Source organism: Fusarium musae, chromosome 3 (assembly GCF_019915245.1).
Source record: "Fusarium musae strain F31 chromosome 3, whole genome shotgun sequence".
Classification (NCBI taxonomy): Eukaryota; Fungi; Ascomycota; class Sordariomycetes; order Hypocreales; family Nectriaceae; genus Fusarium; species Fusarium musae.
This window is the reverse complement of record NC_058389.1, coordinates 4176419-4191559: the sequence shown is the minus strand read 5'-3', so window position 1 is coordinate 4191559 and position 15141 is coordinate 4176419. Positions and strand designations below refer to the sequence as shown.

At 49.3% G+C, this 15141-nt stretch overlaps 2 protein-coding genes across 2 annotated transcripts; one reads left to right on the top strand and one right to left on the bottom strand.

The window, feature by feature from the left end:
* Positions 1 to 1877: 1877 nt before the first annotated feature.
* On the bottom strand, positions 1878 to 4955 carry J7337_004712 (uncharacterized protein; the record flags this gene model as incomplete). The annotated part of the gene is made up of 2 exons (XM_044822404.1): positions 1878 to 4342; positions 4391 to 4955. The coding sequence occupies 2 exons, from the start codon at positions 4953 to 4955 to the stop codon at positions 1878 to 1880; spliced, it is 3030 nt and encodes a 1009-aa protein (XP_044683737.1).
* Positions 4956 to 8088: 3133 nt separating this feature from the next.
* Positions 8089 to 9279, top strand: J7337_004711 (uncharacterized protein; the record flags this gene model as incomplete). Its single annotated transcript, XM_044822403.1, has 2 exons — positions 8089 to 8103; positions 8176 to 9279. 2 exons carry the CDS (start codon positions 8089 to 8091, stop codon positions 9277 to 9279), a joined length of 1119 nt encoding a protein of 372 aa, XP_044683736.1.
* Positions 9280 to 15141: the final 5862 nt, after the last annotated feature.

Sequence of the window (15141 nt, the reverse complement as noted above, 5' to 3'; positions counted from 1 at the left end):
AGCAGGGGGCATTTCAGCCTTCAGCCCCTCATCTCCACTTGGTTCCCAGCAACAAACGACTAGAAGCGGGGAGCCGAGACGACCAGCGGCCCAGAGCATGTTAGTTTATCGTTGGTGCCCTGTAGTCTCATAACGTTCAGGTTGGCCCATGCGAAATCGAAATTCCACGAGCACGCGACGGCCAGTCAATTAAATTTGATTTGATCCTGCCTGGACCTTGCTTTGGCCCCAGCTGTTCGATTTGAAATAAAGGGCTCACCTGGCTCCGGGGCAAGTTATAACGCAGCCGAGTAAGGCATGATTTCAAGGTGTGAGTGGACACACTGATAGCCCGTCTGCGCTGGCTCTAAAAACCAACATCTGCAACCTTCATGTGCTTGAAGTTTTTGACAATCGGGCGATATCGATATCATTGATATACAGGTCAAACTTTCATACAGAGGACAGATAGTAAATCGCCGCTTGGCACCCGGTTTGAACGCGACATGTTCCGTAGCGGCTTTTACAGCTCGATCGTCAGGGGCCAGTGAAATCTGTTCCCAACAGCTGAATAGTCTAGACCAGCGACAACGGTGCCTCCTCATCGCACTAACCGTGCCGGCGCCGTTGTCTTGACGCCATCTCTCTCATGCGGCAATAGTCACTTGAGGAGTAACCAGCCAATCCAATAGTTCAGGTTGATACGATATATGTCGCTTGGTTCGGCTATCAACATCTCGGTGGTCGCAGCAGGAGTTGATCGTCCTTGACGTGACAGTTAGAAGCAAGAAACAACGTCGGAGGATGTTCAAACGTGTTCAAAGTGGTAATCTCCATGTTGGATCAACTCCACTGCTGACGTATCCAGCATATCCCTGGCTGCAAAAGGTGTCAACGCGCCAGCCAGCCATAACGCAGAGTGGAAGGAAAGCATTCGTGACAAGCATCTACCACCTAAGCGACGGATGTGTGGGGGAACAACCGAGGATGATTTCATCAACGCTGCCTGAGAACACGAATCCTTCGTTGTTACCAACAGTAGCCGATTTGTTCGGAATCCTTTGGCCGAAGTTTGTACTTTTTAGCCGCATGAAAGTATGTGATAGCACTTAGTAGGTTTGAATAGTTGTCGTTCTCTCCCACTTGCCGTACTGGCTCTAGCACAGTACGCGGCTCAACGACTTCGTTGACGTTAGTCGTTGATGTTCTCGTCATTGGGAATATGACGCCCGTTTTCGCGATTGAAACTTTTTGGTTGACTGTGCTCACCCTGGTCCGTCTCTACAGGGTGCAAAATACGACTTTTTCGGTTGTTTCCCAGTCAATATTTAAGAGGTCAATGCTTCAAACCGCCATGAAACGCATGACAGTGAAACTGTGATGGAGCACGGAGCACAACTCGAAACACTCATGTCCGTCAACGTGTTTGACGAGTGTCGATCCAACCCCTCCTTGCGACGAACCACAACGTTGTTGCTGTAGAATTCGCAGGGATGTTGTAAGAAAAAAGACCCTGAAACTGTAAAAGATCCTTGCGAGCAAACGTGATCTTCCGCCAGTTGAAGATGCTTATTGCAAAGGCCGATCGAAACTTTGTGGGATGATGTTAACACTAAAAATCGCGAGAAGAGGCATTTAGGCAAAATTAATCTGTTTCAATGACGGATAGTACGAATCACAGTATCGGGCGTGTACCTTCCATTCCCTCTTTGAGTTTGTTCCGACGGAAAGAACCTTCACTGCTCCTGCTGGCTACTCCTGCTGGAGTCGTGTCAAGCATACGAGGCAAGTACTACAAGAAATATGAATTAATCCAAATTTTCAATTCATCATCTACTTTCTACCAAACATAAATCCTTCTTCGTGTGAACACGCATACAGGAAGATACTCCACCCTATCATCTTCTCAATCGATGCCCCAACACCATCCCGGCAAAGGCAATCAGTCGATAAGCAGTTCCGATTGCTACCAAAACACCAATGTTGAGCCACTTGCGGTCAAGATGATATCCAGTCGCCTCAGCCGCAATATCGACCTGAAAGAGGTATGCAAAAGGTGCCACAAGCTGCCCAAAGTACAGCTCCGCCAACCATGTAGCAGGAGATGCTCGCCAAAGCCACTCCATATGCCAATCCTTAACAGATGCCAGTGGAGGCGCGGAACCAGAGAGAATACCAGTGATGAGGGCAATCATGGTAGCAAATAGTGGTGCATCTTCACGTCGAACGACCATGCTTACGATACTTGCAAGGCCATAAATGCAGTAGAAGTACAGCAAATTTGTGAGGAATGCCAGACCCCAGTCAATGATGGGTACAGACAACAAGAATAAGGGCACGGTAAAGTGCATGCAACCAAGCGCCATACGAGGAAATACAGAAATAACCTTGGCAAGAAAGTAAGACAGTCGGGAATGGCCTGCTTCGGCCTCTCGCCTGTACAAGAGTGTCTCTTCGGAGAAGAGCTTGACTCCAGGAGCACCTGCAACAAGACCAATAGCAATAGCAATCAGAAGTGCGAACTGAGGTGCAGAGAAGAAGTCGATAGCTGTCGACAAGACCTCATAGGGCTCGTGGAATAGACCGACAAACATAATACCGTTTTTAGGGTTGTTGGCGAGACCGAGCAGAGCACCTGCGAGAACAGCAAGACCCATCTCGGCAAACAGAGCAGCCCTGGCGCGGTATTGCTGAAGCATTGCACGGCAGAGGCAGAGCCATCCTTGTTTGATATAGGGGGCACCACGTTTCTTGAGGGCCTGACGCATTCCTGTATCACCCAGCATCGTGGACCTGACACTTCTGCGGTCGTAAGCTTCTTCCGATTTGTTCTGCCGCATCTTAGCCCAGTGCGAGATCAATGCTTCCTTGGAAACATCACCAGCACTGTTGTATTCCCTACCGTTACCAGTGATGATGTCGGTAATTACATCAGCATGGTTGCTGTGCTCCGGGAACTGGAAGCCCATGCTCTCGAAATATGTCTGTGACTCCATTTGAGGGCCTTCATAAATGGTCTGTCCGTTACCGAGCAGGATGAGATTATCAAACAGGTCGAAAATTTCAGTTCGCGGCTGGTGAATGATGACAATGATGGAGATGCCGAGTCTTGCAATGGCCTTGAGCGTGCGCATGATGGATGATGCTGCGGTAGCATCCAAACCACTGGTTGGCTCATCAAGGAAGATAGCCATTGGCGCAGCTGCTAATTCCATGCCAATACTCACTCGCTTTCTCTGACCACCACTGATGACAGGCTTGCCTACGCTGCCGACCCGAGAATCTCGCACGTGCGAAAGCTCTAGACAGTCAATCACAGACTCAACATGAGCTTCAACATCTTTCTTGCTCCAGTTACGAGGAAGTCGGATACGTGCCGAGTGCACAATGTTCTCGTAGACCGTCAGCTCAGGTAACACGATATCATCCTGAGGCACGTAGCCTGTCAACTTCTTGTACTGCTTCATCTTGCCTGGAGTATTGTTGACCGCAACAATACCGCCAGTATTGCTTGTTTTACCCATCAAAACATTGACAAAGGTCGATTTACCAGCTCCTGAGCCACCCATAACAGCAACCAGCTGTCCCTGCTCAATAGAGCCTGTGACGTTCTGAAGAATGGGCCTTGGGCTCTTTTTGGGATGGAAGACAAGATCAGAGTATCTGAAGGAGAGGCCGAAGTTGGTTGCCTCAGCTGCTCGTCGCATGGATTCAACAAAAGCTTTAAGCTGTGGGTTGGCCTCCAGTTCTTTCTGCTCTTGTTCCGAGCTGTAGATGCTGTTCCGCGAGAGAGTAGCCTCAAAACCAGTTCGGGCCCGTCCTTCTCGGAAGTTTTGTCCGTATGGTGAATAAGGACTGTAGCCAGGTTGCATTGGGGCCATCTCATTGTCTTGGTCTTCGGGCAACTCCTTGTATCCCCGTCCAGTGATTGTCGCTTTGACGACCCTCATGGTCTTGTGCCTCTTCAGAGCACCAGCATGGGCTTTGGATGTTCTTTGCCATCGTGAACGGAACATCAAGACGAACATGCCCACAAGGAGGAGGAAATCGATGATGACTAGAACGCTCACGGGAATCAGATACCTCTCAAAGGACGCGCCTTCCGGACACCTGCTGCCAGATAGGCATGGTGTTGGAGTTGAAGCACCAGGCTGGCAATATGAGCCGGCAGGACATCTAATCTTCTTCATGCCCTTTTCCTCCAAGGGACAATAGTGGCCTGCCTGGCAGATGATGGGCTCGAAAACTCCCATGCCCACGTTTGTGCCGTTGAATGAGCAAGTCATACCTGAGAGACGCGCAATTGTGCACTTCTCGAGAGGAGGACATGATTGAGGCAGTGAGTTGATGGTGTTGTTCTGGCCTGCAAAACGTCAATTTCGATTTTAAGCCATCCAGTCGGTGAACTTACAAAGAAACCCTTCTTTACAGCCATACTCCTGCCAGGAAGACACGTTTTGCAGCTGCAGGGGAAGGGCACCTGGCCTCCAGCAGGGTGCAGCATCAATGGGAAGCTTATCGTTAAGAAGCTGATATGTGGTTCTGTAGAAACTGGTCGAGAAGCTCGATCTGTTGGTGCCAGTACAGTCTCGGTCGTAAACAGTGAGCGTGTTTTTGTCCTTCAATGGCTTCAGAGAACGGCCCTTGGAGTCCCATACGAGATCACCTCCGACAGGAGGGTTGGAATTGTCTTCCATGGGCAGATCGAGCGAGCCCTTGGGATTCTTGGCCTTGTACCATTTTCCGCTTGTGATGTTATATACACCTTGTGTTTGGTTTCCAATGCATTGCCATGCTGCCTGGCCATTATCGAAATCTGCTCCGGCTTCGGCGAGCTTATCGAGTCCAGGTAACGCACGAAGAGCGCAAAGACATGCAGTCGTGTCGAGGAAGCTTGGTGTATCGGGCCTGGCACCAGCAAGGAAAGGTTGTTGTGGTAGCTTAGCGTCGTCGACGCCATAGCTTGAAAGCGACATTGTGGCGTATCACTTGTTGTTCAAAAGGGTGTAGAGGTTACTGACAACCTTGAGTCTCTATTTTTCACTTATATCCTCGTGGGAAAGGAGGAGGAACGACAACGACGACAGCCATCATGTCAAGCCAGCAGGGCGGCATGTACTCCATCTTATAAGCCAGATGGGACTTTGTGATCCTACAACCTCAATGAGGAAGAAAAAACGAAATTCATTACTTGAGATCCATACGGGATTCCGAGCCCAGGGTTCGGACTTGGGATCTACCATTCAAGGAGCCTGAATGAGACTCATGCGATGGACCTTTGGCAGTGCTTGTCAGATTTTAGTCTCCGCGATGGGTGCACAGGGTTGGATCATCCATTCCCAAAAGGCGGTGCTCGAGAATCCTCCTAGGGTTTCAAGATATTGCATTGTTTACAGTCACTTCGGAGAGGAGACTCGGAGCGATTATCTCACCATTGGCCGGGCCAGCAATACGAGAAAGAGGCCATATTCCTGTGACGAAGCAACGTCGTGCTGAATGATATGTCTTGATATGGAATCCAGGTTCTTTAGCGATGGAACGCCAAGAAACGCTGTCAGCCTCTTTTCTTTTTCTCCATATTGATGGCAGCAGCCAATGCCTCAACAACAAGGACAAGGCCAGGGTCTGTTACATCAGAGGCGGCAGCTCCTGCGGGTCGTCAGCGCCTGGTCGAACCAGATAAAGCCTAGGTCGAGGCGCATTTGCATCTTGCTCAGCTCTGAGTTGTGGGGAGCTAAGGCTTAGCGAAAACGAATTTCGATATGAAGGGAAGACGTAGGGCTGATCTGACTTGGTCGACTGAAGTCCTCTTATGAGATCACCATGTCACTGACTAGCTGGTGTTTCAAAGGAATGGCTCGATAAGGTCTCATCTCGCGCTACGACGCCACTCTCCTAGCTAGGAATATAGATGTCAGCAATGGCGTCGAGCCGCGAGATGATGCTTGGCTGGATTTGTTAGCTGCGCGATCTTATTCACCCAATATCCACATCTTATTTTAACGTCCCTGGGAGCTATTAATCGATGAAACCCCAGACAGCCTCCATTCTGACTGTCAAGGACCTAAAAAAGATTGCTATCATGCAGTCTTGGTGGCAGTGTCAGTGATAACGATGAATCCTTCCTCGAGGCTCGCGGCATGTGCTTCGCTTTTTCGGGTCCGACCAGACGCGATGATACCGCCATGTCAGCACTCATGTTACCTTGAGTGCCGATCTTTAGGAGAGGCAAGACCTTACAGCTCAGCTCGCCAATCCGACACCGATGCAGTGGTTGGGTTTACGTATTCTCCTTGCGCCTCTGCCTCTGTGTTAGAAAGCTATTCGCATGCTTCAGGGGGCAAGAAAATACTAAAACTTGATATAAGGTGTTAAGATAAACTTAGTAAAGAGCACCCTAAGCTTAGGCTAAATTTCCCTAAATATTTCTATCACTTAGGGTTAAGGTCCTGGGTTTTCTTTCCTCCTCTAGGCATACTACCAAGCCATATTGGTCTTGCCGCATCAACAATATCCCCTTCGAGTTATTGGTGTTGAGCTGGGGGCCATTTCATAATACAACAAACTACATGACCTCATCAGTACTGAGCTTACCCTCGATACTGAGCTTGGCTCATGATGCTGCGAGACATGAAAGGGAAGCTGTCGAAAAGCTTATCTTGTTATGGGAACAAATAATAAGCAGAGAAACCTCTTATTGTCATAAGATCAAGGCTATTCGAGTGGGATACTGATCGACTCGATCTATGGCTGCGTTCAAGCACAGCGTCTGAAGTCCCGGTCAGCTTCTCGACCAGATTAGACAGAGAAGTGTCTCCAATCTGAACTCTTTTTTCTGGATCTCGAAGACGTCTTTTTGAAGACTGGGTCGTTGGAGAAATTGAGAACTTGTAATATTGGCAATGAGTTCAATGAAATTGTCTGGCTGGGCAATGCATCTGCCTGATACTCAAGCTGGAGCAAGATTCCGTGGCTTCTGAATATGGCGAGCTGTTGTAGAGATCAGAAAGTCTCCCTGGCTCAATCTATCAGAGGAAGCCACCGTATTCATAAAGGTGTAGGAGAAAGACTCTCTATCTCACGTGCAGAAGTTGAGCTCCCCGAGGTGTGACTCTCACAGTAAGTCTGTCTATCTGTCGATCAAGTCACAATGGCACTCGATCCAAGGCCGTGGATAACCTGCAATCATGAAATAAAATCATCACTCTCACTGGATTGTCGTGAGAGCACCATATAAGTATCCAAACCACAGAAGAATCTAGCGTGCCTTTGATCCGGATCCTAATTAGGCCTACGGAAGATAAGAATAGAGACTTCTCTTTTCACAATTCTGCCATATTCCAGGCTAAGACTCAGCTCTATCCCTGATGCTTCAGAACAAATCAGCAAACATAGAATTGAGTGACTATCAATTGGTCGTCACGCCTCTTTCCTCACTCTTCGTGATGTGGTGTTGCACATACCGGAAAGTGGAGGGCCATGTCAACGACGCCCTTAAACCCTACCGCCAGCCACTCGGACTCTGAAAGGCTCAACACTTGTCAATTACACTTATCAGCTACCCGGATTCGACTGGAGAGTTACTCAGTCAAATGAGAAAGGAGGAAACAATGATATGAATGATTCATTTGTATGGCTGTTATCTGTCATGTCTTGCGAGGTTTGTGGCGGAACACAGCGGGGGGATTCCGGCAGTGGAGGCCTTCCGAACTCGGAACCGAGGCAACAAAAACAATAGAAGACAATGTTAATTGCAGATAAGGACTCTCAACGAGTTATATTGGGTTAGTTCAGCTGAAGTTGATGTGGAATCTACAACAAGAATGTATTGCAATCATTAGTTTGTGATTGGACATACGTGCAGATGCGGTGTCAGATCTTCGGTAGCGGGAGCCGAATTCCATGTTAGCTCAATTGCCTGCGTTACCTCCTCAAAACTAACAGGATTCGGTACCTTTGGTTAGTGCTCGAGCCGACTGTGGCTTGCCTAGATACCTACCTAGTCAACAAGGTGTCCGTACCTGATTCGCAATCCAGTTCTTCCTTTCACAACATAAATATTGTTGCTTTGTCCTGTTGACAGGCTGTCAAACAACACATCAAGAAACAATGAAGATTACTCAGGTAAGTCCGATCAAGCTTCCTCACGCCAATCTCTGTGGGAGGTCCTGGATATTTGCTGATAACCCATGGTAGCTTTGGTACTATCCTATCAAAGGACTTCGAGGTATTCAAGTCGAGTCGGCCAAATTAGGCCCACAAGGGCTTCAATATGACCGTCGTTTTATGCTTTATAAGATCGAGAAGTCGGGCGACTTCAGCAAGATTCAATTGTCTGGTCACCCAGAATGCAGCCTTTTCGCACAAGAAGTCGTTGGCGACAAGATCCGGGTCAAGTACCTGATTCCAGAAGAACCACTTGTGCCATGGAAACCAGAGCAGGACACTGTCCTTGAAGTCCCAATTGAACCGGATATCAATGAATTGGCCAAGGCCGACGTCAGCCTACATCAAAGTCGTGTTATTGCATACCGCATGGGACCCAAATATGATGCATGGTTCACCGCTTGCTTTGGTTTCGACACAGCTCTCGTCTTCATCGGCGATGGTCGACGCCCTGTGCTGGGAACATTCTCCCCTAAGTCTCAGGCTACTCCTCCGTCATGGCCAATGCTGCTTCTCAACCACCTTCTAGGAAAGAAAGCCACCGAGGACGATTGGATCACATTTACTGATTGTGCGCCCTACCTGTTCACCACAGAAGAATCTCTTAACAACGTCAAAGCCCGGCTATCGACATGCGACGTTGAAATGAAGGCTATGCGACCTAACATTGTTCTGGATGGCGAGGCCGCATGGGATGAGGACTTTTGGGCACAGCTGACCATCAATGGAGCCCATCAAGTAGCTCTCACCAAGATGTGCGGACGATGCACTTCGCTCAACGTCGACTACTCCACTGGCCGTGCTGCCAAAGGGGAGCGTGGCACGGTACTCAAGAAGCTCATGTCTGACCGAAGGGTCGATACTGGATCAAAGTATTCTCCAGTCTTCGGCAGATACGGCTTTCTAACCAGTAACTCTGGTGGCGATACGACCATATCCATCGGTGACAGTGTGGAAGTGACCAAGAGAAACAATGAGCGTACTGTATGGGATTGGGCACTGGGAGATCCCAAAATCGCAAAATACTACCAGTCTTCCTCAGACACCAAGCCGAGCATACCCATAGTTCTCTCATTCTGGCTGACGGCTGCGGCTCTGCTGGGTCTGCTACCTTGTTGGCTTTTACTTGCTTGAATAAACATACCCATCTCTTCGATCAAGTTGCCGGAAAGAGTGACAGGTGCAGCAACGTTGCCTCAGCGGACCGCCCTCAAACTGACGGCCGATATCTTTGAGTGTGCACAATCTTGCAAAGAAGGCAGCTCGTAAAAGAAGATGTAACCCAAACTAGCTTTCTGTCCGGCCGCAAACGCCCAGTGTCCGTCCGCCATATCTCGGTGCGGGAGGCCGGAGGGGTGGGGTCTGGGGTCAGCCCCTTACCTCCGACGCCGAGACGGAGCGGTCTCTCTTCGGCATGGCAGTGTCCGTAAAGGGCCGGAGGCGAGTAGTCACACGCAACTGACAACTTCTTGTCCGAGCATCTGGAAACGTTCCATCAAACCCGTGCGTTGTAATGATTTGCCGAAGTATGACGAGGTCGTTACACGAACTGGTCGCACAAAAGCCCTAGCACAATCTGAAGAGCATGGCATGCCCTGCCACCCCGATCATTGAGTGACATGAATACGCATGGTCGAATAGCTCGTCAACTGATGCTTGTGAGTTTTGAAACAAAGCGAGACAGGGCAAAAGAGTTCAACCAGTCTCTAAGCGAACAGCCAGCGGACCAATGAGTGAGGCGAAAGCCTGAATCAACAATGATACTATCCTGTATGCTCGGACAGCTCGCAAAGCACCTCAAAAGCTCCGGGTACGTTCCCCGATGGGACCGTGTCGACCGGGCGGGCGGGATGTCGGATCCGTTGACCATGGGGGGTGTGTCATGCCTCGTGATAGTTGTTAAGGTTGTCGGCATGACTCAAGATAGTTCCGTAGAAACGAGCAATGATTGAATACCAAAGTTTATATGGTGGTTGTTTATCATACACGCTATCGAAACATTTGCGAGGCTGCAAGTGTCTACGCCAGGCATCGGCGTGTTTCGGTAATTTGGAAACCCCTGGTTCGTGTGTCGATGTTGCTCTCCACCGTTGGAAGCGTCAAGCTGGGGACCTGGACTCGCGAGTGCACCGTGTGCAGAGTGGAAACAATACGAGACAGCTTCTAAGTTGTTCTGGAAGGCTTCTGGCGAAGATTGGTCTTTTTGGTGGGCCGCTAAGAGCGTCGATCAGACTGGGGGCGGCGTGAAGCCTAGAATAGCATCATCCGCGTTAAAAAAAGGTATCCATAGCTAGCTCTGTCAACGATCATGGTGCAGATTCCCTCAGAGCGAAGTAGGTGCTGTAGCTTCTTTTCCTTCACTGCGCCATGGCACAGACACAGACTGCGAGACGCTCCACAAGACTGCCACAGCCATCCGGATGTTACCCATGGGAAGATGATGCACCTTATTCCACGTCAGCTTGTATGAGCAAGGCGATCGCATTGACCCGCGCAACCTAGTCCAATCCAGTCAAAATCGCTCAGGGAAGAGAAGGACAGGGAATCGAAGTAAGCATGCAAGCGAGGTGCTAAGAGAGGAGAGAAAAAGTTAAACTGATGTAGCAATGAGAATATTGAAGAGGTAGGATCGTGATGAGATGAGACAAGAGATCTACACGATGGATGGTGCACTCATTGAAAAATGGGAAGGCAGGGACTCAATACGAGCGAGACCCGAGGCGGACGATAGAGGAGGAAAGGGCAACCAATGCCGTAGGTAACTTTAGTAGGTTAAGGCACTAAAGGTAAGGAAGGTGGGAGGGAGATTACAGGACTTTGGCATCTCTCCTCGCTGTCCAATGTCCACCTCACCTCTCACCTCAAGTTGGGATGCGAAGGCAGGTACCGCTAGTCAGCAGCTACCGTCGAGAACTTACTCGTAAACTCCGGGCCAATCAAGACTCATCAGATTGAATTGCTAGGCCTCTTGTATAAGATGGAGAGACTGGGGATCGGTAACGATAACTCCCGCTGAGGTAATGATACTACTAATCAAGGTCTTGTTCATGATTCAGTTTCACATCCACCTCGTCGATGATGATGACAACAATCACTTGGCTAGGTGGTACTATAGGTAGCTAGTATTTAGTGGTAGAGAAGGAGTCGAAGCTAGAAGCAGAATGTTTTCATTTATGACGATAGCAATACACTAACTAAAGTCGATGCGTGTGTCCCTCTCATCCTCTTGATATCCTCTGGTTCGCCCCGTATCTGTCTGGCTTGAGCCATAGTCTATTTCGAGCGCCGACCCTAAAAAAAACACCAGTCCCATAGATATCGTTGTTTTTCTGTCCTTGCGCCATGAGCCAAATCGAAAGTTTTGTTGACTCCAATAAGATGAGGTCATAACGACGTCCCCCCATTGACTTGTCTCCCACCCAAAAGTACCGTCAGCAGCCAAAGTTGCTTCTGGCAGTGGAGGTAGGTAGGTAGGTCGAGGAGATAAGACCAAAGCGTGGGGTAAACCCTCCGAAAGTAAGAAAAAGAAACCAAGAGACAGAAAGAAAGCAAAAAACCAACAAACACCGTTTTGATGCAGGCGATGAACAACAAGCCAGGTATTACAAGGAAGAGAAGACGGAAAGGAAAAAGGGGAAAGGAGATGAAATGAAGAAAAGAGACAACATCAAAAGAGACCAGTCAGGATCACCTGTAACAGATCAGATCTCCTAAATGGGAAAGCTCGTAACTGGGACTGTAGATTGGAGGAGAGCTCCAGCAACATGACACGTCTAACAGTCCGGTCTTTCACATCGTTGCGTTGCGTTGCGTTGCGTTGGGTCTGGCCAGTCCCCGTAAGCTTGGGTTGTAGACTTGGGTAGGGCCACAAGCGAACGAGACGGCGAGACAAAAGCGTTGGAGCTTGGTGAGCTAGTGAGCGAGAGCTCCTCTCTCCAAGTCGCAGGGGCCAAGGGGGAGGGGGTGACTAGTGCTGCACAATTCCGAAAACGGGCCACAGGTCCCTGTGAATGGAATCTCCCACGTGGAACGTGCAGGGCGCTATTCCGTCATGGAACTCAGAGGCAGAAGCGTAAAAAAGTCAAAGTCACCCAAAATACCACCGTTTGGCCGAATACCCAGGAGAGACACTGACACAGTCCGACTGAGTCACTGTATCAGCTCCTAATGTACTCCAAGTTGTTTGCTTGTTTGTTGGTTGATGTCTCGTCCAATGCATCCATGCGTATGTGTTGTTCTTCGAGGCCCAGCTCAGCTCAGCTGAAACTGGACATGATGGGGAATTTCTCAAGCCAGTGAGTCTAAGTCGAAATGACGTTGTGTGTCAACTGAAAAGTGCAAAGAAATGCTGTGATGGGTGCACGCGAGGGGGTGTGTGACGGTAGCCGTGCATCCAGAGCCAGCTCCGGGCTGTCGTTCCGCAGTACGTAGCGTACTGTAGTGTAGCGTAGCACCAAGTAACTTGTGCCAAGTGCAATCAAATCAAATGCCCATGCTGAGACCATCTTCTCTGATCGCAAATGTACATCTGCACCGAGACCGAGAAGGAGAAGCTTTCCACTTTCTGCTTGGGGTTGAGCCTCTCACAGTTTGTAAGTCAGGCCATCTCAGTTGGTGCCGAGTGAGGTTGCAGAAGCAGAAGGAATAGCAACAAAAAAAAAAAAAAAAAGGTGAAAGCACAACAAAGCAGCTTGCACACCCATTTTCGCATGTGGCTGCCAAACACTGTCTCGGCACCAAGTGACTTGCGCATGTACACACAAGCCGTTAAGCAGACTGCGTGCAAGGTCGGCATAGATGAAGCTTGCAGTAGGTGCACTCCCAGATCATCCAGTGAGGACCGGACCGACAGTGCTGGCAGATCCACTGGACAAGAGTGTTGTCCGACTTGATCATTCGGAACTGGTGGGCGCAAGCGTTGGCCATTTTGTCGGGAATTGTGGCGGTGTTGTGGGTGGTACAGTAAAGGTGTAGATGCTGTCGAGAGTCTCTTGAACCCTCTCACAAGATTTGATGGCCTGATTGGATGCGGCTATGTTCCTGGGGGAATACAATATTAGCCTTGCATGCATGCATGAGACAGACAGACAACCCAACATGGCTGTATGTACGTTGTAAGCAGATATGTAAGATGCGGTATGTAGAACGCAACCTCATGTCCGCTCTTCCTTGGACTTACACGATAGCTGTTGTATGAAGCGTGAGGGCTTTCAAGGCGGAGTGTGGTGAGATGTTGATGATGCGGTGCAACAACAGGATGAGAGCTGTCCCTTTATGGGTGTAAAAGGTGAGAGTTGAAGTAGTAGAGTAGGCAATGTGTCAGAGTTGCTGTGGAAGACGTCGTGATTCATCAACAGCTGAGTGAGGGAGGAGGGCCACAGGTCTTTATACTTGAGAACGGGAGCGAGGAGCAGGCGAGGTGACAGAGTTTCGTTGTTGGTGTCAGTTGCACGCTCAGTCGTTGCGGTAAGGCAATGCAATGCGGTTCGAATGTAAGGTACAGAGCAAAGATCAGAGTTCTGATATGATGTCGTTTGCAAGGAAGCACTGTCAAACGGAAGCCGGGATGAGGAGGGCCGGGATGAGGCTTGCAGCAACGGCCTGGGAGATAGACGACGGAAGAGGTACGAGCAACAAGGCGGAAATGCCGACAAGGTGGTGCCAACACCAAATTGAGTAGATTAAACGGACGATTGACGGGAGACAAAGCGAGCGAGCGAGCAGGCGAGGCAAAGACGAGAGGGAGCAAGGTTATGTGAAGTGAGGTAAGGTAGATGAACTATGGCTATGGTATGGATATGGGGGCTCGTTCCTCTGGTACAGTAGCTTCAATGTTACAACAACGAGGGACTCCCGGGGGACACTGGCGATAATGTACCCGCCAACGGGTCCCAAAATCATGGATGTGTGGAATCTGTGGATGGAGGGACGGACGGACGATGTTGAAGGCCGTGCCCTTGCTCAACCCTATCCTGTCCTGACTGTCCTTTTGGTTTTGAGCCGTCATGCCCATGTCAGGGCATTAAAGACAGTTAATGTGGAATCTTGGGTGTAAGTACTGTAGGTAGAGTCGTACGTGGTACAGGCAGCCCGTGCAGTACTGGATTGTACTAGCTCAGAAGTATAGGTAGTTCTCTCTCCTCTTGTCGGCCCAAATCCCAGATGTTGCCCCAATTCCCGTTAGAGGTACGGTACGGTACAGACGGACGGGGTTTTGTAAAGGATGCCCTGTCCTTGACGCTTCTGGAAGATTGAGAAGAATAAAGAGGGGGAGGGGGAGAGAAGAGAAGCCCAGGGAAGGGAAAGCCTCCACTAACAGTTGGAAGGGAAGGGGGGTGTATATCTTAGGCTGGAGGACGGGGCCCTCTAAAGAAAACAGCCTAGGGATCGGTTCCAGCAACTGAAATGGGGTTTGTAGGCAGCGAACGACCGAGAAGCACAAGCAAAAAAAAAAGTGAGTGAGTGAACGAATGGGTGAGTGAGTTAGTGGTGTATGGTCAGTCAGGTACCGAGACCGAATGACTAGGTAAGGATACGACCCTAACCTAACCTCCACTATCACATTGAAATTCAATTAGACAGGATCGAATGGGGTTGGGAATGGGGATAACATGGACCTCTGCAAGAGTTTAAGGTATCCACTGATGCAGGTACGTCGCCTTGTTTGATCGCGCTACCTTAGGTACGGCCAATTACTGCGTGTCGGTTATGGACGACCGAACGAGCAAGTATTCAAACAGGCAGAAAGAGAGGAATTAAATGGGAAGAACAAGAGACAACTCAATTTCAAAGGAGGGGAATGCCAGATTAATGAGGAGAATAACTCCTCAAGGTAAGATAACGCAGGTCAACTTGTTTAGCAACTAACGCACTCCGTATCTAAGGTAGGCATCTAAGGTATGGATGGTGTGGTAAGGCTACAGTAGAATATTTGTACCTACCTATACGAGTAAGGTAAGGTAAAGTTAAAGGTTAAACGACACCTCAAACCAAAGA